At 36.4% G+C, this 22,810-nt stretch overlaps 2 protein-coding genes across 5 annotated transcripts in view; one reads left to right on the top strand and one right to left on the bottom strand.

Moving 5' to 3' along the window:
* The window catches only part of LOC117386914 (ras-associating and dilute domain-containing protein-like), a 51,002-nt gene extending 43,277 nt beyond the window's left edge, over window positions 1–7,725 (bottom strand). The window contains exons 1-3 of the mRNA XM_055229782.1: window positions 7,462–7,725; window positions 4,157–4,326; window positions 2,638–2,809 (exon numbers count right to left, since the gene is read on the bottom strand). Coding sequence (XP_055085757.1) covers window positions 2,638–2,809; window positions 4,157–4,326; window positions 7,462–7,592 — 473 coding nt within the window. The 5' untranslated portion in view covers window positions 7,593–7,725. The remainder of the gene's footprint in view (window positions 1–2,637; window positions 2,810–4,156; window positions 4,327–7,461) is intronic.
* Window positions 7,726–13,151: 5,426 nt separating this feature from the next.
* Window positions 13,152–22,810, top strand: part of abcc3 (ATP-binding cassette, sub-family C (CFTR/MRP), member 3) — a 67,150-nt gene continuing 57,491 nt past the window's right edge. For 2 of the 4 annotated variants that reach the window (XM_033984236.2, XM_033984234.2), the window contains exon 1: window positions 13,152–13,419. In XM_033984236.2, the coding sequence (XP_033840127.1) occupies window positions 13,384–13,419 (36 nt within the window). In that variant the 5' untranslated portion in view covers window positions 13,152–13,383. The remainder of the gene's footprint in view (window positions 13,420–22,810) is intronic. The other 2 variants (XM_033984237.2, XM_033984235.2) reach the window with 1 other exon arrangement.

The following is a 22,810-nucleotide window of genomic DNA, read 5'->3' as shown; positions in this document are numbered from 1 at the left end:
GCAAAATTGTTGTTGTGTCCTTAGTTACGACACTTCAGCCACATTTCCTAGTATGAAAGAGGTGTGTGTGTGAGTGATTGGTGGTAGAAGCGAGGCTGCCAATCTGCGCCTTCAGCCCCTCCAGTCAGTCTCCCCCAGAGCAGCTGTGGCTACAAAAGTAGTTTACCACTGTCGAGTATGGAGTGAATGAATAATGCTCTGTAAAACTTCTTGTGTCCAAAAAAGTGCTACATAAATCTGATGCATTACTATTATTATTATTATTAGGCCTAATATAATAATCTTTCCTGACACACATCTTTTGATAAACAATTGGTATCAACATCAGCCATGAAAAAAAGACATATTGGGCGATCTCTAGTATCGTCAGCACATATAGTTGCAGAGACACCATCTAAAAGAAAAAATTGAAAATAGAGAAAGTAGAGGTCCAAAGTAGCGGCCCTGGGGGACTACTATTCTATAGTACAAATACCAAATACACAGACAAAAATCAGTTGCTTCAGGTCCAGCTCCAGGTCATTTCCCTACTAGGAAGTATTAAATGGTTAAAAACATCAACATCAGTGTACATATGACAGGGTACTCATTTCTAAAAATTGTTTCCTAGTTGTTGTTTTTTTTTGTTTTCATTTACTTCCTAGACACGAGCAGCAGATATGACACATAAGGGAATTTCATGAGGACCAAAACTTGTCTAAATTACAGAACACTTAAAATTAGACTATTAAAAGTAAATGGCAACACTTTCATTCTGTTAAATTAAGGTTTAAACTACCAGAAAATGCCTTCCTTGTGCGTAAATTGTCCCTGCATTTTGGGCAGAATTTTCCGTGTTGATGACATAGGTAGAGGTATTCTGTTTTAGAACACTATTTCATATATATATATATATATATATATATATATATATATATATTTTTTTTTTCTTTTTTTTTTTTTTTTTCTCACAAACCGCCACTTAAAGATGCTGTAGGTAACTCCGTTAATATTTTTAACACTTTTAAAATAGTTTTCTATATTTGTCTACAGCAGTTGATAGTATCTGTAAAATTAAGGTGTCCTAAAGAAAAATGTTAAACTTATATTTGCAGTTCTTAATATTTTATTAAATAAGAAATTGTTCAGACCAAGAATCTGCATTGGCTGAATGTATTTTACTTCCTTAAACGTGGACACACTTCCCATGCTGCCTCAGCACAACAGAGCTAGCAGCATTAGGCACGTTAGCCTCGGAGCTGGTGAGGAGTTACTGTACAGACCTGGACCTGCTGCACCCGGACTGCACTAACTGATATAAAACTATGATAAATATTTGTCACAGGTACTATCCCACCAAACCAAATCATGATTAGAAAAACATAAAAACCTGTCATTCGCACTTTAAGCTTAAGGAGACCATGATTTCAAACCACTAGCGAGGTCAGTCTGTCCAGTTTAGTGCCAGGTCCAGACCTTTTTTACCACACAAACAAAACAATAACATATCTTCCATCTTCAACGCAGCATCCAAGAGTTGAGTGCATTGCTAAAAGCATAAAAGCAGACCTGTTTCATCCCCAGCCAAAGTGAATGTGCTCATGTGTTTTCATATAAACAAATGATGTGGTGTGAGGATGCAGAACAGACCTCATACCTCACACATATGGCCCGCAGTTGTTCAAACAGCAATTATTTTAGCAGGTTAAAAGTAATGCTATTTTAATGCCCCAATTCAATACGGTTAATGCTACTGTCTTGTCAAAACTTCACATTTGTAACAATCTCTGTAGAATGGTGAAGGAAAACTGCTGAGAACACTAGACATTTATAAAGAAACTATTGGTTGTGTTAAAGTTCTCGAATTTGGTGATGTCATAATTTCAGATGTAAGGCAGGGGCCTGTAAAACTCAATGGGATATTCACTGTTTTTGAAAGAAATATCCAAACTTATGATCCTCAAATGTTGAACTGTATCATTATTTGGTTGGGACTGGCTCCACAAACTTGTCATATTATCTTAAAGTCCTTTGAATTTGAGGTTTAATAAGGGCACAACTTTCTAATTGTGTATTGTGAAAAAGTAAGTACATGCAAAAGTAGACAGTTTTTGTTTAATGTGGACAGGCCCAGTAATTACAGAGATTAAACATAAACCAGGTCAACAAATCTGCAATACATCATCGAATCCTAATGTATCCGCATGCTCAATTTTAAACTATAGGGATTCTGAAGAGGTTTTAGATCTATGAATGTTTGAATAAGCCAATGCTCTCTCCCGGGCCCTATTTGAACCCTTCTTACGGTCAACAGCACGATTCTTGTCCAGTGCTCAGCCCACAAGCGATCACACATGCTCCCATAACACAAATTTTCCATAAATATACAAAGCATGATACAAAACAATACACTACAATGTCACAAACCTGATGGGATATGCAGTAGTTTCATAAACGGGATGCACGATCAATGTGTTGTGATAGCGCTCTGAAGGGTGGGGAGTAACTGAGGGGGGGACTAAGAGTGTCAAAAACGAAAGCAGCTTATGTTAATCCGTTGTTTTCCGCGAATATGTCATTTTCAAAACAATAAAAGGTAACATAATCCAAATATGTTACCCCACAGAAGTAAAATAGCCCGTCTTTAAACCCTCTTACCGTTCCAGCGCCTCTTTGACCAGCTCTTTGGCGCTGGATTGGGTGGTTGCCAGGACGCTCTTATAGTGTGCCCCTCGACAAATCTCGCTCCCAAAAATCTTCAGGACCCCCGGAGCCGTGACGTGATTGGACAGTTCGGATGGGTCCTCTGCGATGGTACACGTAGAAATAGCTGTAATGGCAACACATTTTTAACAGCTTTAACTGGGGCTGCCAAACCACATTTCCCATAAAGCCAGCACTTCCTGGGTTTATTGGGGATTCTAGCTGGAAAGCAGAGCCGTTAATTCTCTAATATTTTGGAGAGCTTGACACATACAGCGCCGTAATTGTGTGTTTATTCACTATATAAGTATTAAAACTCAAAGCGTGAAGTATTTGAGGCTCAATATGGATACAGAATATGTTCATATGGAAAAACTAGTCAATGAATAAAGGTTTGGTAATAAGCCATTTTTATGTTTGCAATTTAAGTGAGACATTTATGGTCTTTGTCCACAACAGTCTAAGAACATGCAAGAACAATGTTATGGTAATTAGAGCAGTTAGCCAAGCCTGTTCTTTACTGTTTTAAACATCTTTGACCAGATGCACTGATTCAAGTACATCCAAGTTTCAAAATGATGCCTTCAATACAGCTAGTATGTAACTGTTTTGCCAAAAAAATTACACTAAAAAAGCATAAAAAAACCATGCGTCTTCACTGTGAGTGTGTTTTCATCTCTACAAACCTGACTCTTATTTGGCCTGGAGGCCTCCTCCTGCTTGTCTTCATGGAAATGTTGTTCCTGTGGCTATAATCTTCCACAGTATGGCATAAAATGTATCTATCTCCATGGAGAATGTTCCAAAGTATTGTTTTAGCTTTCTATTTCCATGGAATCACGCAGTTGACTTTCCACCTCAAACAGTTGCTGCGGTTACATACACCCTAAATCAGATTATTATCAGATTTTTGGAGTTATTAAATTATTAAAATGACATGTAAACAGCAAAATTACCAGATTCTGATTATGGTCCTGTGTGCATTTAACCGCAGGCAGTTACTTACTACATATCATTAAGTAAATCATTACTTAGGTTTTCCACTTTTCTAGTAGGTCTGCCTGTTTCTATGGAGATGCAATTTTTTTTTGCAAAGAATGGTGCACAGCATGGCATTAAACATATCTATCTGTGGAGTAATGTGCCTGCTCACAATAAAAAATGAAATGTATACTAGACAGACGTGTTTAATGCCATACTGTGGAATATTCCAGCAAAGTAATAACAACTCCATGACCGAACCCCCACTAAAAAAAGTGACACAGTGCACTTTTAAACTCAAACAACAATCTCTCCATATGGGATTAAAAAAAAAAAAAAAGTTCAAGAGGAGACATTTGAGAGAAGCCTGAAATATGAACAGTCTAATTAGTAACTATTAATATTCAATAATAATTAATGTTCATGTTTGTAGAGGTCTAAAGAACATTCTTGTAGCCCTCGCTAACACGGTTCACGTCAAACTGTTACTCACTGCTGGCCTTCCTGGTTGTGATGGACAGGGACGTCTTGATGTTGGATGCCATGGACCCTGAGGAAGACGAAGGACCGCGCAGGAAGACACCGGAGAGGCGGTTACTATGGTTACGGAGGCGGCTTTTACAGGGCTGCCTGGTGACGGTGCTCTCAGCCGATGACCCGGACCTAAAGGATTGCAGGACTTTGGTGAGACGTCTGCAAGTATGAATAAGTTGTGTTCACGTTGTTCACTGTATCGCCTTGTGGGTGGTGCACAACTTACTCGTCTCCATGGTTATTGCTTTGCCTGGAATGTTGCACAGAGCACAGTATAGCATTAAAGTTATCCATTATTATTATTATAAGCTATTTATCTATTATCTTGTTTTATTGCATGTACCATTTTCCTTCTGTTCTTTAACTGTGCGGTGCAATACTGGAATTTCCCCACTGTGGGACTTATAAAGGCTTATCTTATTCTTATTCTTACTATCCAGATCCATGGAGACAAGCAGGTGGCATCACCCGTCCAAGTTACGGATCAGATCTGGGGAGAGGCGACCCTGCTTTCACTAAGAAGGCATGTTATTCCTATATAACAACGCAAGGTAAGTTTGAAATGGGACTAAACACATAAACTCCGCCCACAATCACATTTTAAATAGAGCTGCTAAACTGGGCAGTACCTGGAGGATTAAAGGGGAGAGTGAGGGGAAAGGAGGGGTGGGGTTTGAGGGTATAAGAGCAGTGTGATTGGTCTGACAGGTATCCACACTTCAAACTTCGCCTCAGGGAAGTCATGTGTGATGTCACCAACTACAATGAATGCAGCACATATTCATTTTTGACTGTTTTTGAACGCAAAGGTGCAAAAGTATCTAGTTTGCTCTAAAATCGCCAGATATGATTAGGAGCAGTAGACAATGCTATTAAAACACCGTATACATATTTAGTGAGTGGATTCGGTGCTTAGTTCCACTTTAATGTCATATTCCGTCACATTCCAGGCACACCAATAACATCTCAGGAGAAAAGCAACATGTGTACCACTCACTAGAAAAGTTACATAGGGCCTCTTTAAAATATCTAACTTTTTTTTGTGTGTTTTTTTTAAAGTCTTGTCCAAAAGAAAAATACAGAAATGTTGAACTCCATTTATGTTAGAAATTAGAACAACCAAATTACAAATCAGTGGCTATGTTTACACGTAGACCAAAAATCTGATCATGATCTGATTTCTGGAGTTATCAAATTATGCAAACGTCATGTAAACAGTTCCATCTGATGTGAGTAATCTCATTTATCTCTGATTGTTCACACCTGTGGAGGTTTTGATAATTACGCAATAAAGGGCTACCTAACGTGATTCTTTATGTTCTGTTTTTATTTACCGATTTTACTTTGTTCTCTTAATATGTTACTCTAAAAATCCACCAGTTCTAAACACCAGCCAGTGACTTTTTTTTTTGACTAATTGACTAGTAAAAGGATCATTTCTATTCTATATTGAGCTTTTTAAATACATTTTTAAGTAACTAAACTAATATTAACTGTTGTAGCCCTAGTAAACACACACCAAAAATCACAATTATGTCATCTGATTAATCCAGTACTCCAACTACTTCTAGTACTCTTACTACTTAAACAACTAGCTAGTGCCTTTACTTACTGTGTACTTGACGTGGGTCCCACAGTGTGCAGCTGTAATGCCACAGACTGAATTATTTTGGTTTGGTAAGTTTGGTTTTCTTCTGAACTTTCCTGTAAGCTGCTTATAGTTCAAAGGTCCTCTGCCCTGATGCCAATACTGTTAAATCTTATTGTTAACATTTGAGGGAAGTGTTTATGGTAATAGTGGGATAAGTACAATTTTGTTACTGAAATGGTGGTCCGTAGTTGTCATGTATTTGCTGTTTCTTGTTCCTTTTATAATCTGAAACAATAGGTAAGGTTATTCTGTGATGGAATTTGCTGTTTAACTGTCAGATTGCAGATTTTTTTGGCCTGATTTATGGTTAATATCTCTGTAATTACCGGCCCCATCCGCATGAAACAAAAAACTGCATGAAGTTCAGTGTCTTCTCTGTCAGTATAAATAAACAAAAGTGAAATGATTTTTTTTTTTTTCACAATAGCTTCAGAAGTAGTGCAGTTATTCAACCCCAAAGACGTGATTGTTGTCAGTTGAAAGGACAAGGATAATGATACAGTTCAACATTTGTGGGTTTTCAGTTTGGAGATTTTGCAGAAGCAGAGAAATTTAACAAGGAACCAGTGACCGTTTGCTACAAAACTTACAGTAATCTATATCATGCTAACTTGACTGCACACTAAAAATGTAACCTGCATGGGATAGGGAAGATGGACATCCAATAGAAATAGGCTTTTTTTTGTTTTGTTTTTAATTCAGCATCTTTTTTTTTTTTTTGCTTTTACTTAGGAATAGTAATGTGGTATGTATGTTAATAAAAACTAAAACTTTAACAACTCTAAACTAAAATAAAGTTTACTTGTCTGTTCAGTATTATTGGGCAAATACTCTTATACAACATTGTACTTCTCTAGTTTGTGTACTGCATAATTTTACTCGTGATGTAGAAATATTTTAACTGAAGAATCAGTACATATTGTTACTTGGGTAAAAGTTGTGGTTACTCTTCCCATTGTGAGTGTGTATACAAGTAACAAAAGATTCATGTTGATGATATGAAATGATTTGAACAATTGCTCCTTCAGATTTTGTGTATTATTTAATGTTTTGCCTTTTCAATTAGGCTACATTAACTTAAAACTATAAGCTAAATCAAATGTTACCAGTTACTCTAGTAGTTTCCTCAACATTTTACTCTATGATTTACTTCAAGTTGAGTAATATTACCGAAGTGAATTCTGAACTTTCTGAACTGTTTCTCCAGCAGAGGTGGAAAGTAACTAATTACAAAAACTCACATGTTGTTACTGCAGTTGAGTGGATTTTTAGGTCATTTGTTCTATCACCTCTGCTTAAATACTGCTAAAAAATATGTTTAAAAACACTTTGAGTAGTATTTTTCATGTGTACTTTTTACTTAAATAAAGCACTTTGGGCAGCAGTACTTGCCCTACCTGCACTTGAGTAGATCTACATTTTAGCCATGTACCTGTACTTTTATTTGAGCACGCATTTGTAGTACTATTTGCATCACAGTACTGCACTGGCACTTCTTTTTTTCTCCCCAAATTGTTCATCCATCCTATTTGTGTCTACTGCACCTCTGCTGATGAGTGAAACCAGCTTAAACTGCAGAAAATACTTTACAAACCAATCCAAAGTTTACTCACTGCTGAGAGCCATCACTGGTCTTTCTTCCCAGTTTACCAAAGCGTCTCTTGGGTGAGACTGCAGACAGAGTAGCCGGTGATGATCTCCTTGCAGGGAAAGAACGCACCTCCTCGGACAAATACCCACTCATCCCTGCTCAAAGCGCGTCTTCTGTCCTACTGTCTCTGTGTGGAAGGCGGTGCGCTGTACTCATGTCCTCTAGCTCTCATTCCGGTCATGTTTCGGGACACTCTGCCGCTGTCTCATCCTCTTTCTCTCTCTCTCTCTCTTTCTCCGGAACACACGGACTGCAGATGTTTCCACTTCTGCAACCCCAGCTGGTGGAGGCGATAGGACTGACGTATGGCACTGGGTTTGCGCGGCGTCGCTGTGGAAAAAAAAAAAAAAAAAAAAAGAGAGATGAACGATAAGGCAGAAGTCAAGTTGCATCAAAGCGCAAAACTGCTAAGGTCTCGCAAGTTTCGACTCCAAAACGTGAAACAGAGAAGGTGTTACATTTCAGAGTTACTCCAGGCGCTAACCAGATGTGCGTCTGTGCGTCTGGAGGCGAGATGCGCAGTGGAATCCCGCCCATCCGCCGCTGCAGGGTCAAAATTAAACTTCTAGGCTATTTTTAGGAGAAAGCTAAACACAGGTCTTTGTCAAACTGAGTGACTGCAGTAGTTTACAAAAGCAACAAAGGTGTGATCTCAAAGGTGAAACAAATCGAGAAGCAGATCAGTGTGTTTAAGGGTCTTCACTTCTGTCCTCAATATCAAATAAAAACGAATCTTTGTTTACCTGAGATGCAATTTTAACTTTTTACATGCAATATTTTCTTGGTAAACATTATTAGAAGTGATTAGAGGGGTAGCTGCTGAACGCCAACACATTTAAGATTGATCTGCACAGATTCAGCACTTCTGTTCATGTCGCGCCCCCTGTTGGAAAGAAGGTGGCACTACGATCACCTGTAGGCCCTAATCATCTGTAACAGGGTCTTATTATACTTCCATGGCTCTAATATATTTGAGTGAATTACATATGATACAGTGCACATTCATTTAAACACCACAATCAGCGATGCGCACCTCCCTTTTGTAAAAAGAAAACATGAGCCAATCCACTGAATGCACAAAGTGTAGGGCCTAATGAATGTTACACATAATAATAGTAAGACTAGGGATTTTTCTAGTCACACTGAGCACATTTTACAACAAATGAGTACTAAAACAGTTTACAGGATTGACTCGGAATTGTTGTTTTTTTACCAAAAACAGAAGCCAGATGCCCCCATCACATTTACTGTCATTTCTTATGTTACTACCAACTAAAAAAACAATTTATCATGAAACTAGAAAATGCAATCATCATAAATAATCACAATATTTTTTGTTTTTTAAATTACTGATGAAAAATAGTGTATGTACACCCAGTATTAGCAGGTAGAGATATGCACAACTGATAAAAAAGTCCGACTGCATGCTGGGTCCAAAAACAAAAGAGCAGAAAAAAGAACAAATGTGCATTGCAGTTCTTTGGAGCTCCCATTGTTTGTTTTTTTTAATTATTTTAATAGCAGCACAATGTGAGGTTTGGAGATGATGTCTGAAGAAGGGCTTGACCCCGAAACGTCACATTGTGGTGCTATTAAATTAATTAAAAAATAAGGAGCTCCAAAGAACTGCAATGTGAATCTGTTTTTCTTTTTTTCTGTGTGTGACACCCAAACATGGGTGTTGTCACATGTTGTCACAGCTGCCAACTCCCAACCATGGGTGTCGTCACAGCTGCCCAACCCTGTGTATAACTCTGTGATGGAATGAAAATGATCAATCAAAATCACCCTATTTGTCCCTGAGGGGTAATTTAAGCACATTAAGCAGTAAAATACAATAATAATAGAAAAGCTCAAACAAAAGTCTCAGAGCAGTACAAAAGGTAGAGTCAACAGATCCAGTGTCAGGGCAGTCTGAGGAGAGTAACAGCTCAAGGACAAAAGTGGCACTCCTCTGTGTCCTCGTGTCCTGCAGCATCACAGCAGCCTCCAGGGGAACAATGCTCTCTCCCACGCTGCTCTGTTGTTTCAGTCGGTGATGAGACAGGACATTCCCTCAAAGTGTTAATATTAAATAGATAAGAAATGTAAACCTGGCTCAATCCATTTTCTTTTCATTGACATGATGAAAAACCTTTGGATGACTTTTGCCGATTCTAAAGGTGAGATGGAGGATTATTTCGAACCAATTGGCAATAAATGTCTCCAGAAAAGTTGATTATTCGTGTATACTGTGTATGAAAAAACAAAACAACAAAAGCAGTGATTTAATAACAAAAACAACAAAGATAATAATAATAATAATAATAATAATAATAATAATAATAATAATCATCATCATCATCATCATCATCATCATCATCATCATCATCATGTATATCAAATAAGAAATGTAATTATTGTCAACCATTATTCCACAAACTCATAATACAATACAAACATGTAATTACAGAGATATTAACCACAAACCAGGTTTGAATTTTTACCAGATTATTACAGAATCCTCCATTTTAGGCTTTTTAGCAGTACCATCTCATGTACACACCCCAAAAAGCTTCTATAGCAACATTTTATAATCAATAGATTGTTTTATTGCTCTGTTGTGATGAATGCATTTGTTTTAGATTATGTCTTTTTTGCACTGGTGCTCTGCAAATCTGCAAATTAAGTAACTACATGGATAAATAAAGTGCATAATATTTAAACACAATATGTAAGATTGTACTCAAATCTTGCTTTTTTTCTTTTGATGAAGTTTTAATTGTACTGACTGGTTGGACATGGGCAGCAGTATAGATACACATAATTAAACATATAATTAGACTTGGTTGTTGGGCTCTCCACGCACCTTTAACAGCGCAAATATTAATAGGCCACCTACCTGTTTTCGACTGAACCTTCCCACCTCCTGTTTCCCACTGAATACCCTTTCTTCCAGACTTTTTCTAAGGAACTGTGAAGAAATCAGTGTGCACAGTTTGAACAGCGCGTGAAACAGGACGGCGGATGTTTTTCTTCTTCTACGACGCCATCTTGTGGCGGGAAGAGAGAAGCGCGCGCACACGGCTCACTCTAGCAAGGCGGACGTCTTTTGTGAAATTTATAAAGTATAGTTTTATTTCAATAGAAAACTTGACAACATAATGACAGGTAAAGTGTTCATGTTCGTTTTAAGTTGATTTATTATTATTATTATTATTGTTATTGTTATCGTTATTGTTATTGTTGTTGTTGTTGTTATTATTATTATTATTATTATTATTATTATTATTATTATTATTATTATTATTATTATTATTATTATTATTATTATTATTATTATATTTTTAATTTTTCCTCTTTATTGCAGTACAAAATTTAACAGCAGTGCTCCTGAAAAATAGCTCAACAAATCCTAAAGTAAGCTAGCAAAAAACAAACAACCTTGTGACCAAATAATATATAAAAAGTTTGTCTTAAAGGTACTCCATGTAACTTTTTATCTGGAGGAGAGTACTGTATTTCACTTGCTTGTCTCCATAAAGACGCTTTGATTTGGTGTGAATGATTCACTGTAATGGTCTTTAACTCGTCTGTTGCTATGGAGATAAGCAAATAACACCTTTATTCAAAATTACTGGTCAGGAATGCATGTTTTTCAAGGTGTTTTCTGAGCAATAAAACACATTGAATTGAATAAATGCAACAGAATGCCCAATTGTGGAACATTCTATATAAAAACAACTTCCAGAGACAAGCAGGTGCCTCACGCTCCTCTATAATAGAATAAATGTCATTCAGAACAAGTTACACTGAGCTAGCTAAGGATTTGAAGAAAAACACCAAATCACAAAAAAAAAAATAAAAAAAATGTTTGGGATAGCTCACCTTTACTATATTTAAACATTCAATAAATATTAATAGCCCTGTACCTTTGTAAAAATCAGGCCTCTTTATCTCTCTATAATGTTCATTACATTTCTGTGACAGGTCTTACACAGTATTGACTGATAATTGACATGTTCGTGCAGTAATTTTTCTTTGTGGTTTCGGCTTATAGCAGGTCTGGATGTGTACAGCACGACAGGTTTCTTGTGTAAACCAACACTACAAGGCGGCGTGGAGAACCACAGTAAATGGGCTTACACAGCGGGGGGCGGAGCTACCTTAAACCTACTTGCCAAACTTGACCTGTGTGATACCTGAGGGCTTGTGCAAATGCTGTGAGGGATTTCCTCAGGGTCTGATAGTAAGTGCATACCCAATAATAATAAGTACACATACATTTAAACTAAAGATAAACAGATAGTGACAAAAATTAAATACCAAAAATAATACATAAAATAGTAAAGATATATATTCATGTTTATTGTTATAATGTGTTATTCTCTCAAACATATAGCTGTACTATTGTGTAATGCACATATCTACATTTAAAGGTGCATTATATAATTTTTCTGGTGGAAGTAAGCCACCTGCCTGTTTCCATGGAGATGTTAAAGCAGACCTATTATGCAAAATCAACTTTTCAGAGCTTTTATCCATGTTATGGTTGTTTCCCCTCACCATTTACTCACTCAAAGTTGTATTTGGAGTGATTTGTGCATGTAGTTTTATTGGGTAGTTATTTTGATACAAATGGGAAGAAAAAAAAAAAATCCAGCTCACTAGAGTGATGAGCAGATATCCATCATTGGTGACGAATGTGGAATGTGGCAGAATTGTTTCTTTTAACAAGTTCTTTCAGATGAATATACTCATCTTGCATCTCAGGTAAACAAAGATACTCAAGCATGATATATCTTCTTTAATGATTTGCCAAGATGTTCCACAGTATGTCTCTCTATGGAGACAAGCAGGTCACACCACCAGGCGTGATCACTTATAGTAGGAATCCATCTTTTTCCTCGGTACTTTAGAGCAATAAATACACCTTTAATTAAACAAATGTAAGACATAAGTGTAATGCCATACATACAGACTCACCTTTAGAGACAATGTAATGAAAAACGTGATATGCAATTAAAGCTTTGCAGTTAATTGAATTTTAATTGGAGACTGAGATTCAGTCACATCTAATTGTCAATGATCAGCTTGGGTCTTTTTAATAGCGAGGTCTACAGTCGATCTTCTGTCAGCAAAAGCATGTGATTTAGAACAGAGGTCAGACTTTGGATGAATACTTTTTTAAAAAAATATTTGTGTTAAAAGGCTATGATTAGACTTGAGACAATCCTTTTCAGACAAAGGGGAAATGATTTTACACTGTATAGCTCACACATTACAATACAATAACAAGAAGAAAAAACATGCTTAGCTTGAAGACCTTATTTGAACTTTTAACCCTCTATTAGCCTACCGAGCCTCACGAGCGCCTGACAGGAATGTGAGCGAGCAAGGCCTATTTATAGACAGCTCCGGGTGTAGTATTAGTGTTCATCTGTCTCACAGCGCTCAAAAGTCTGACCCAACCTCAGGAGTGTAGTTTTGCCGTCTCGGTTCCATCTCAGCATGACTCGACATTTCAGGGGGTTTGTGTTGACTTGAGTCATGTTGCGTAGGTGCGTGGAAGTGAGCGTAGAAAGCTGGAGCGGAAAGGCGGAGCCTGGGAGCAGTGTGCAGCGAGAGTTCTGCCTTCGTAAGCCCCGCGCTCTCTCCTACAGAACAGGCGCATTCTTCGGTCTCTGCTGATGACTTTACTTCCATTCGGAGCGGAAGCAGTGGGGCTTCTCCAGAGCGCAGTCTCTGGCTGCCGGTTCGCACGGAGGACAAAGTGAGCGCATACTCGTGTGGCCGTATGTTTGGCATGTGATAAACAGCTTTGTACAAATAGGAAAAGGTGATTGGCAAGTCGACCTGTAGCGGGGCTAAAGGAGCTCTGCGTCGGTCTCCCGCCGCGAAGTAGATGGAGCGGCTGTGCGGACCGGACCTTCCCTTTTGGGTGAGTACTACGGATGTCACCGGTGGTGTGGGTTTCTGATGGTACGGCATGTCACAAGATCCTCGAACTCCATTGGCTTTGTGTCGACTTCGCACACTACCTGACAATGTCACACAGCACTGTATTATTGGCTGCTCTTGTTTTCTTTCCGGGCAACCATTCAGGGTTTTACGCAACGGGTCGCTTCCTAAAAATATCACTCTTAATAGCATTTACTCGGTTAACAAGCTCTCAATTCAAGTGTCACTGAATTGCCGATGAATGATAGCCTTTTTCTAACATATGTTCAAACACGTTGCACAAGTTTCTGTGTAATACCAATGAACATGTAACAGATCTGTAGTACCCAAGTCTATCGATATGAGCCTAATTATCCAGGCTGTTTGTCACAGCATTATGACAGATCCAATCAACTTTATAGCACATTTTATAAACTCGATAGTTTCCAGAGTGCTGCACATGGTAATAGCCTGAGCAGATCAAAAAATATTTTATGGCTGCATGTGTCATGAATGAAGTATTACTGTTGTATGAGCATATATAACCTAGATATGTAATGCAAGCCTATCAAGTGGAGTGGTCAGTGTTTGTAGTTGAAAAATATCATGTTTTGAGACTGCCCTTTGTGCATTTTTGCAACTTTTTTTTTTTTTTTTTTCCAGTTAGTTTTAATTGTCTAGCCTATGGATGACGACTGTGAATATGAGATGTCTGAACCACCATCTAAGCTCCTCAGGCCTAGATGGTGTTTTAAACATGAGACAAGCAAACCTCCAAATATTTATTATTATTATTATAAATATTGCGAGAATGTGATGTTCCTTCAACATTGTATTCAGAAGTGATGATATTTAACTCTTTAACCATTGGGGGAAATCCATCTCCATTTTATGAATGAGATAAAAGTAATCATAACAGTGTCGCGGTTATATTAAACTCATAGCTGACAAAGACATGATTTACACTTTCACAATATTTCATTTGACATTAGTGATTTCAAAGTCTGCTCTGGCCCTTTGATAAACTCCTCTGCTTTTCTCTGAGTGTGACAAACATACACAAAGAGAACATCACCTCTAAGGGTACGCTCACACTAGTCCAATCAAACCGTGCACGGATAGCTCCTAAAGCGCAGTCCGTTTGTCCAGCGTGAGTGGGACCTTGGACTGGTTGCTCTTTTACAGTCATACGCCGTTTTATCTTTTCAAGCCCTGTCTTGTGCACAAAGAGGACAGAGGATAAGAGGAAAAAGTGAATGAACTCTGCTCCAAAATTTACTGCAAATTTGTTGGTTAATCCATAAACTCACAGAGGAGCATATCACAGTAGGACTCATATCTCATACGTTTAATATCATACTGTGGAACATTCCAGGCAAAGCAGTTACATCTCCAAGCAAACACCAATGGTAAATTACATAGTGCACCTTTAATCCCTCCATGGTTTAGACTCTGTAAAATCCAGATTATGATTAATGATCTATAACTTTGATTAATCCCAGTTAGTTCAGTAAATTGTTGCAACCCTAATCCACACAAAAAGTTATTTGGGGTTACATGGTGGCAAATCTGGTTTGAGTGGGTGACAAATTTTGGATACCAACTCAAAAGCATCACAGAGAACTGATAAAAAATACAATACATAAAAAATACAAATACAAAAATACAATACGTGTTTTCCGGACTATAAATTGCTTTGGAGTATAAGTCACACCGGCCAAAAATGCATAATAATGAAGAAAAAAAACATATATATATATATATATATATATATATATATATATATATATATATATATATATATATATATATATAAGTCGCACTGGACTATAAGTCGCATTTTTTGGGGAAATTTATTTTACAAAATCCGATACCAAGAATAGACATTTTAAAGGCAACTTATAATAATAACCATAAAATAGAGAACCACAGGCTGAATATCAGTACAGAACGCTAACATAACACATTTATATTTATTTAGCTACATAAAGCATAAATAACGAACCCGTGTCTCGTATGTTAACGTAAAATATTAACAGTTAATCAGATAATTAGCATAAAAAACAAGCTAACAAGTTACTCTTGATCTCACTCAAAATCACTAAATCCATTGAAATCTTCATCCTCGGTGCTGCTTCGGAACAACTCTGCCAACTCCGGAGGAAGATGAAGCACCACTTTCTTTTCTTCGTGCCTGTCATCAGACTCAGGAGAATATGATTTTCTTTTAGGGGGAATGTTTGTTCAGTTTTTCAGAGATGTCTTTTAAATTACCATAATGTTGAAATAAAAAAATTCCAATGTTACAGGAGTAGTAGATACTGCTACACAAGCCTAGAGTGTCTTTACACATATAAGTCGCACCCCCGGCCAAACTATGAAAAAAAACGTGTGATTTATAGTCTGGAAAATACAGCAGTATATTTAGTCCATATTGCCCAAGTAGTATAATCGTTCTGCTATTTAGTTCCCTTATAGTCAAGTGATACTTCATAATTGTCTGACATTTATATATCAAAGAGACTTGATCTACAGTTTAAACTATACTGTCAATGGAACTCACTATGCCAAATCTGTACGCTCTCCCACGCCTCTGACTGGTAAAGCATCCCTTATCTATATTTGCAATCTAGAATAAATACCACCAGCAAGAAATCTGTCTAGGTTTACTGCACTCAGTGAAAGCCGTGCCCTTGTAAGTAAGTGTGCAAAACATTTGACCTTGATAGTGGGTTTTTGGGTCTCATGCGGTAGTTGTAGGCGTATGTATATCCTTATCTTAATAGTACCATTATGTGTTTCTCAGTATTTTGTCTTCTGTCAAATGATAATGATAATACAGTTCTATATACATGGCAGTGGCGAATGTAACAACGTAAATGTAGTAAAGTGCTGTCCTTAAGTAAATTTTAAAGTGGATACATTTTGCTTTTACTTCACTACATTTGAGGGAAGGTGTCTGTACTTTCTACTCCTCTACATTTTTGAAAAGGAAAAGTATTGTTTACAACCTGTTGAAAAGGCTGAGGGGTTTAGTTTCAACAAATAATAATTTGGGTAAACAAAAATATATAAAAAGCACTAGTACATCTTTTATCAGCGAAAAGTCAGATTTAACAGTCACACCAAAAACTACAGCTAATTGATGCCATGATTTTCCTGATCTGCTGTTGTGCAAAAACCCTTATAATACTAATATAAAAATTTGTTAATAAAACATTTTAATCACTCAACACTCCATCAATTAATTAATCTACTAAATAACTTAAAAGCACTGTACCAGATTTGTTTCTCATGTGTTTGAGCAAAATTTGATATATCAGCTCTTGAGGTTGAAATATCTCCACTAATGATACAGCTTGTTATTGTCTGATTATCAGGAAATGTGCATTAGCATGCCAATTGTAAGCTTTACTGTGTTGGAAAAGTTTCTCTTTGGCCTCAGAGTTGTGACTTATGTGCTTATAAACTCATTGTGGTGAATAATTAGAATACTTCGAATGCATAAGGTAAGTGAGGAATAACTTTTAGTTTGCCTATTCATATTTCAGTCTTTTTGTTAATTCTTCTAGACATGTTTAAAATGTAAACTTTGAACATAATCCTATTATTAAAACAAATCTAATTGCAAATGTAATTCTTGTCAGAAAAATCACAATTAGACATATTTCCCAAATTGTTCAGCCTTACACTGGCCTGTCCTGCACTCTGACTGTACTGTGTAGAACTGGGATATAGGTCAGAGTAAGAACATGTTCTGCTGTAATCCACAAACAAGCTGGCCTTTTAGCACATACTGCAGCTATACAGGTTGGGTTACACTCAGTAGCACGAGGGGTTCTTTTGGAATATGAAATGACAAATTAATATAAGAATTACATTTCAGAGCATGTTTATAGAGATTTAACTACAGGGTCAGCAGATTTATGCAGAATAACATGGAGATTGAGGAAATTATGATAATTGCCGTCTTTGAGATTTGCTCATTGCATCCATTCAAGTTGTGATTTAAGTTAAGTTTTGATGAATCTAATGGCCCTAGACATGACCCATTCCACTAAAAAGTCTGTTGCTCCAGAATAGAAAGTGAAAGTAGAAGTTGTTAACATTTATGATGACCCAGACTTATTTCCCACAAGAGTTTCTCTATTTGTCACTGTGGTTTTGTCTGTAAAGCAGAAGGATATTGTCAAATGCAGCATATTTTTGATTATGCAATCAAGGGTTGCAACATTATTCGCAATCAAATTTAAATTTGAATACACACAATTAGCAAATCGCAAAGGTACCATAATTTCCCTCCACAAACAACAAATGAATCTCCTGTTTTATCGTTTAGATAAGATAGTCAGTTCATATCATAGTCTTTTTGGTAAGTGTTTAAAATGTGAATTCTGAACAGAATTTTATTATTAAAGCAGAGAGAGACGAGAGCTAAGGTGCTGGTTTGAGCAGGTTATAGTGAGTTTAGTGAGACAATATTTTCCCCATATATAACCTGTCAGACTGTGGCAGCCGGTGTTTGCACGCTATAGTAAAATAGTAGAGGCGTCAGTTTTGACTCATATCAAAGCATCTTGTGTGCACTGACCTTTAGTGTAATCTGTTTTAGAATACATTATAATATATTGCCATAATGAATTCACTATATGGTTTCTAGTGATCTAAGTATCCGAACATGTCCTTGGAGGGAAAAATGACCAGGAAAAGATGAGAGAAAAAAAAGAATCCATTCTGAAGAAGCACGTGGTTTGTTACATCTTAAGGACAATATTAAAGCAGACCTGCAAAATCGACTTTTCCGAGCTTTTAGCCATGTTATAGTTGTTTCCCCTCACCATTTACTCACCTGGAGGTGTATTTGGAGTGTGTTGTACATGTCTGTCTTCAATTGTTTATTTTCAAGGCGCCATTTTACCAATCAAAAAATGTTTTCACCTCCCCCGGTACAGACCCACTGCTCTGCTTCATTCTCCAATATATTTTCTTAATTTGTGATACACGTAGGATCTGGCAGGATTTCACATAGTCATTTTGGTACTTTTTTTTTTTTTTTTTTTTTTAATCCGAGACTTGCTGGCATCATCCGCAGCTATATAGAAGGTGCCGACAACTTCATGACTCATTAACAGCAACGTCAGCTCCCATTGGGCACATCAGTCTTCTTTTGCTTCTGCTTCTTTTATTAAATTTTTTTAGATGATCCATGAATTCTGATAATTCAAAATTGCGCTTACATCTAAGTGAAATATTGAGTGTTATGGCTTTTTGTCATAATCAAAAGGTAACACGATTGAGGCACATTCTGTTGTTGCCAAATGAAAAAAGGGAATATGCACTTACACTCCCTTCCAGGAATTGACACGACTGGACAATAAAAGCAATTTGTAACATATCAGTACAACTAATATTTTCTCTTATCCAGTTTGGGTGTTACAATTAGCATTAGTTGTGGGATAAAATGAGCTCTTTCCTGACAATCCAGGCTGATATTTCTCTGGTCAGTACGCCCTCCATCATGTCTCACACCAAGATCAAACAGATTAGTTTATTTCAGTGACGTGTGAAACAAAGGAACTCATTGGTCACCCATAATTTTGAACAAAATCAAACACGCCCATCTGAACTCGGGGAGATTCACCAGTGACCAGACTCATACTGACTTTGTAAAATATTGTGAGTATTCTAAGTGTGTATTTTGGATCCCAGGCAACCATAGTTATTCTGTTATACAAACACAGCTGTTTGTAGAGCGTAGATTTTGAGCCTCAAACTTCAACGTCTTAGCTTTTATTTGGATTAACATGGCTCTACCTCCCCATCCCCGCTCACTTCCTGTCTGTTCCTTTGGCATGTTATTACTTTCCACTAAATCACAGCATAATCCGCCTTGAGAAATTGGACTTTCAGTTTTTATTATCGTAAAATGTTCAACACAAATATGTCCTGTTATGGAGTGGCACAGGACATGGCCAGAGGCGGTTCCTGTCCTCCTGCTGACTTTACAGCTGTCAGCCCTTCACACTGTTTAACACAGACCAGATGAAGGGCTGGAGCATTTCTAGATTAGAATACACCTATCATTTTACAGGTTGCTGTCCTCTCCTGCTGTTTGATTTGATGTAGGTCCGCACGATATTGGAAATCATTGCGATGTGAAATAAGGATGTTATGCATGGCGATACCGATACTATTGTGATATTTTAATTTACTTTTCGGCTCAATTATTTCAGTTTCTATGCATGCCATATTTAACAAGTCAGACTCACCCGTTTAACACACACATTTCTATATATATATATATAAAAAAAACTGATTTTTTTTTTTAGATAAACTTGGTGTTACTGCAATATATTTAGCTTGTTGTGATATTGACTATTTCATCAGCCATTATTATGATATTAGTACTTTTTTTTTTATACTGTGCCACATAATTTGGTGGCCATTTGATTAATGAAAGATATGCACCAAAACCACTTTTTCCCAAACTGAACAATAATGTCATTTTGAGTACTCGCCATTATCAAGCATGGATAACAGGTATTCATTTTTCAGGGGGTCTCTAATATAGTAGTCTCATAATAAAGCTTACTTTTCCACTTCCACTTGTTCACTTTAGAATACTTATTTAACGGGCTTATAGATAAGTATATCACAAATATTTAGAAGTATTTATTTTGCAGTACATGTGTGCTCTTTACCAATTGCTTGGGAGCCAATAAGCATAACAGTGATTTTTATCCTACTTTTACCACTATTTCATGTTGATCAAATATGGACACAGCTTTACCTTCTTGTCAACGTCTCAGTCTTGTCAGATCTTGGAAGAGAAACAAGGCGGGGTCTGGTTAGTACTTGAATGAGAGACCACATGATCCAGGTGCCACAGTGGGGCAGCATATCATCCACATTGCCTAGTATAAAAGTGGTGAGTGAGTGAGTGTTGGTGGTTGGAGGCGTAGACCTGTCACGATAAGAAATGTTGAAGCATGATGTATTACTACAGAGGAATATCATGATAAACAATAATATTGAAACTACTTTATGCCACTGACACAATAAAAAAAATTAAGCAGGATAATTCCAGTACAATTGGAATAATTATTTTATTTTATTTTTTGAATACAACAAATGCAACAAATAAATACCAATGAACCAATAATTAGTCCTAGAAGTTACTTTTTCATCCCTATACAGCTCAAATCGTACCGTATTACATAGAAACCTCCTCATTATTGCAACACAAATATGCACACGATAAACACTGAACCCCAAAATATATTGTTCCAGCTCTCATATACTGAACGATTAGTCAATATAGTAATTATTGTGACAGGTCTATGAAGGGGTTACATTGACAGTCTCATTTCTGTCAGTTTACCCCAAAGCAGCTGTGGCTACAATAGCAGCTTACCACCACAGAGTGTTGAGTGAATGAATAATGCACCGTAAAAGCGCTATATAAATCCAATGCACTTACTCACCACTGAGTCACTGGATTTGTTTTGCAAAGTGAAATTATATTTAGCAAGATTGCAGTAAAGAAGTTACATTATACCTTTGAACAAGAACATTATTATTATTATTATTATTATTATTATTATTATTATTATTATTATTATTTATTTTTTTTTAATCATTATTATTTTTTTTTTTATTTTATTTTTTTTTTTTTAAGAATTACTTTTTCTAAATGATATACAGCTGTATGTACTTAGGACTCTTTAATTAATCTTAAATTGCCTATTGAAATAAAAGTAGATTAAACCAATGAAAAAACTTTATAGCATTTGCCACAGCTTTCATTTGTACGGCTTACTTGTACGGAGCACATCCAACGTCCCTCTGGCGTTGACTAAATCTCGATTACTGTAATACGGCGCCAGTCCCGTTGCCGTTAAGTCATCCTTTGTCATTTGTCACCACAATGGCCACTTATTGTATAGAGCCATATAAATCAACATATGATTCACAGAAAGCATCAGTGGAGACGTCTCTGAGTGGAGCGTCCTCCCCGGGCAGTGGTGTTGCGTTACTGCATACCGTTTTCAGATGGGCCGACAATTGCCTTTTTATTTAATGTGCAGAGACATTACATAACTCATAGAGGCAGTGTCCAGATGCACCAATACACTGTAACACTGCGCTTATTATGTACAAAACGTTTTACAATTAAGTCAAAATTTGTAGACATGCAAGTTTAACCAAACCTATACCTCAGGATCGTCAAAAAGCACTAACAGTTATTAAAGGCACTGTACCTGATTTTTACTGTCTTAAAAATCCGTAAAACAGAACTAGCTCATTTTAACCGGTTTGCAGTTGTCCAAAGTTATTCCCGTACCTTTTATAATTTATAAGTGCAATGCAGCGTACATATTTTGATAGGTAGCAGTTATTTATACAATATATTTGTACTGGGGCACGACAAATGGTGAATACATCAAATACATGGGACAAACTGATACAGGCTTTTTAAATACATTAAGTGTGTTTTATCAGTGTTGCATTGTTTATCTAATCACTTGACTTTATATTTTTATGACTGCTGTTTACACTGATAACACCTTGATATTAAATTAAACAGGAAATGGAAACCAATCCTTTGGAAAATACTAGTTTCAGAGAGATGACTCAGCATAAAATATCACATTTTCTAATCTATCTAAGTAGAAATATGAACTGTTAAATCAATTCACAAATGACATGGATTTAAACACTATACAGTACCTGATTTCTACCGTCTTAAAAATATATATTAAAAAAAACAGAACTAGTTAATTTCAAACAGTTTGCAGTTGTCCAAAATTATTCCTCACTTAACTTATACATTCTAAGCATCCTAATTCTTCACTGCATTGAGTTTATAATGAGTTTGCCAGTGCACTTCCTGTTTTGCAGACAGTACAAACCCTTATTAGATGGAGACAGCGCACAACAGACTTATTTTTGAGCTTGAAAGCTTCTTAAGCAATGTATCTGTACTGAGGCAAGACAAATTTTGCTCAAATATATGGGAAAAAATCAGGTACAGTGGTTTTATTATTTTTATTTGTATTTATTTTATAATTTTTCTTTATAAATACATAAAAACTCCAAAGTCTAGATTGAATTGAAATGACTTTTGCTTGACTTTCACGATCATTATTACCATTTGGCCCCACCTTTAGTCACTCCCTTACCTTTAGCCTATTTTATTTTCTGGCTTTTAGTATCATGTGAGTTGTGTCGTCCCCTGTGCCTTTTATTCGTTTTTTGTTTTTGTTTTTTTGTTTCTTACTGATTTCTTTTTTTTTTTTGTCTTTAATTATTATTATATATTTCATTTTTTCTTTAATTAGTATTGATTTATTTATTGTTGTATTTTTTCTTAATAATGACTATAGATCTAA

Source organism: Periophthalmus magnuspinnatus, chromosome 19 (genome assembly GCF_009829125.3).
Source record: "Periophthalmus magnuspinnatus isolate fPerMag1 chromosome 19, fPerMag1.2.pri, whole genome shotgun sequence".
In the NCBI taxonomy this organism is placed as follows: Eukaryota; Metazoa; Chordata; class Actinopteri; order Gobiiformes; family Gobiidae; genus Periophthalmus; species Periophthalmus magnuspinnatus.
The sequence above is the reverse complement of the archived record's forward strand: the minus strand, read 5'-3'. Positions and strand labels throughout refer to the sequence as shown.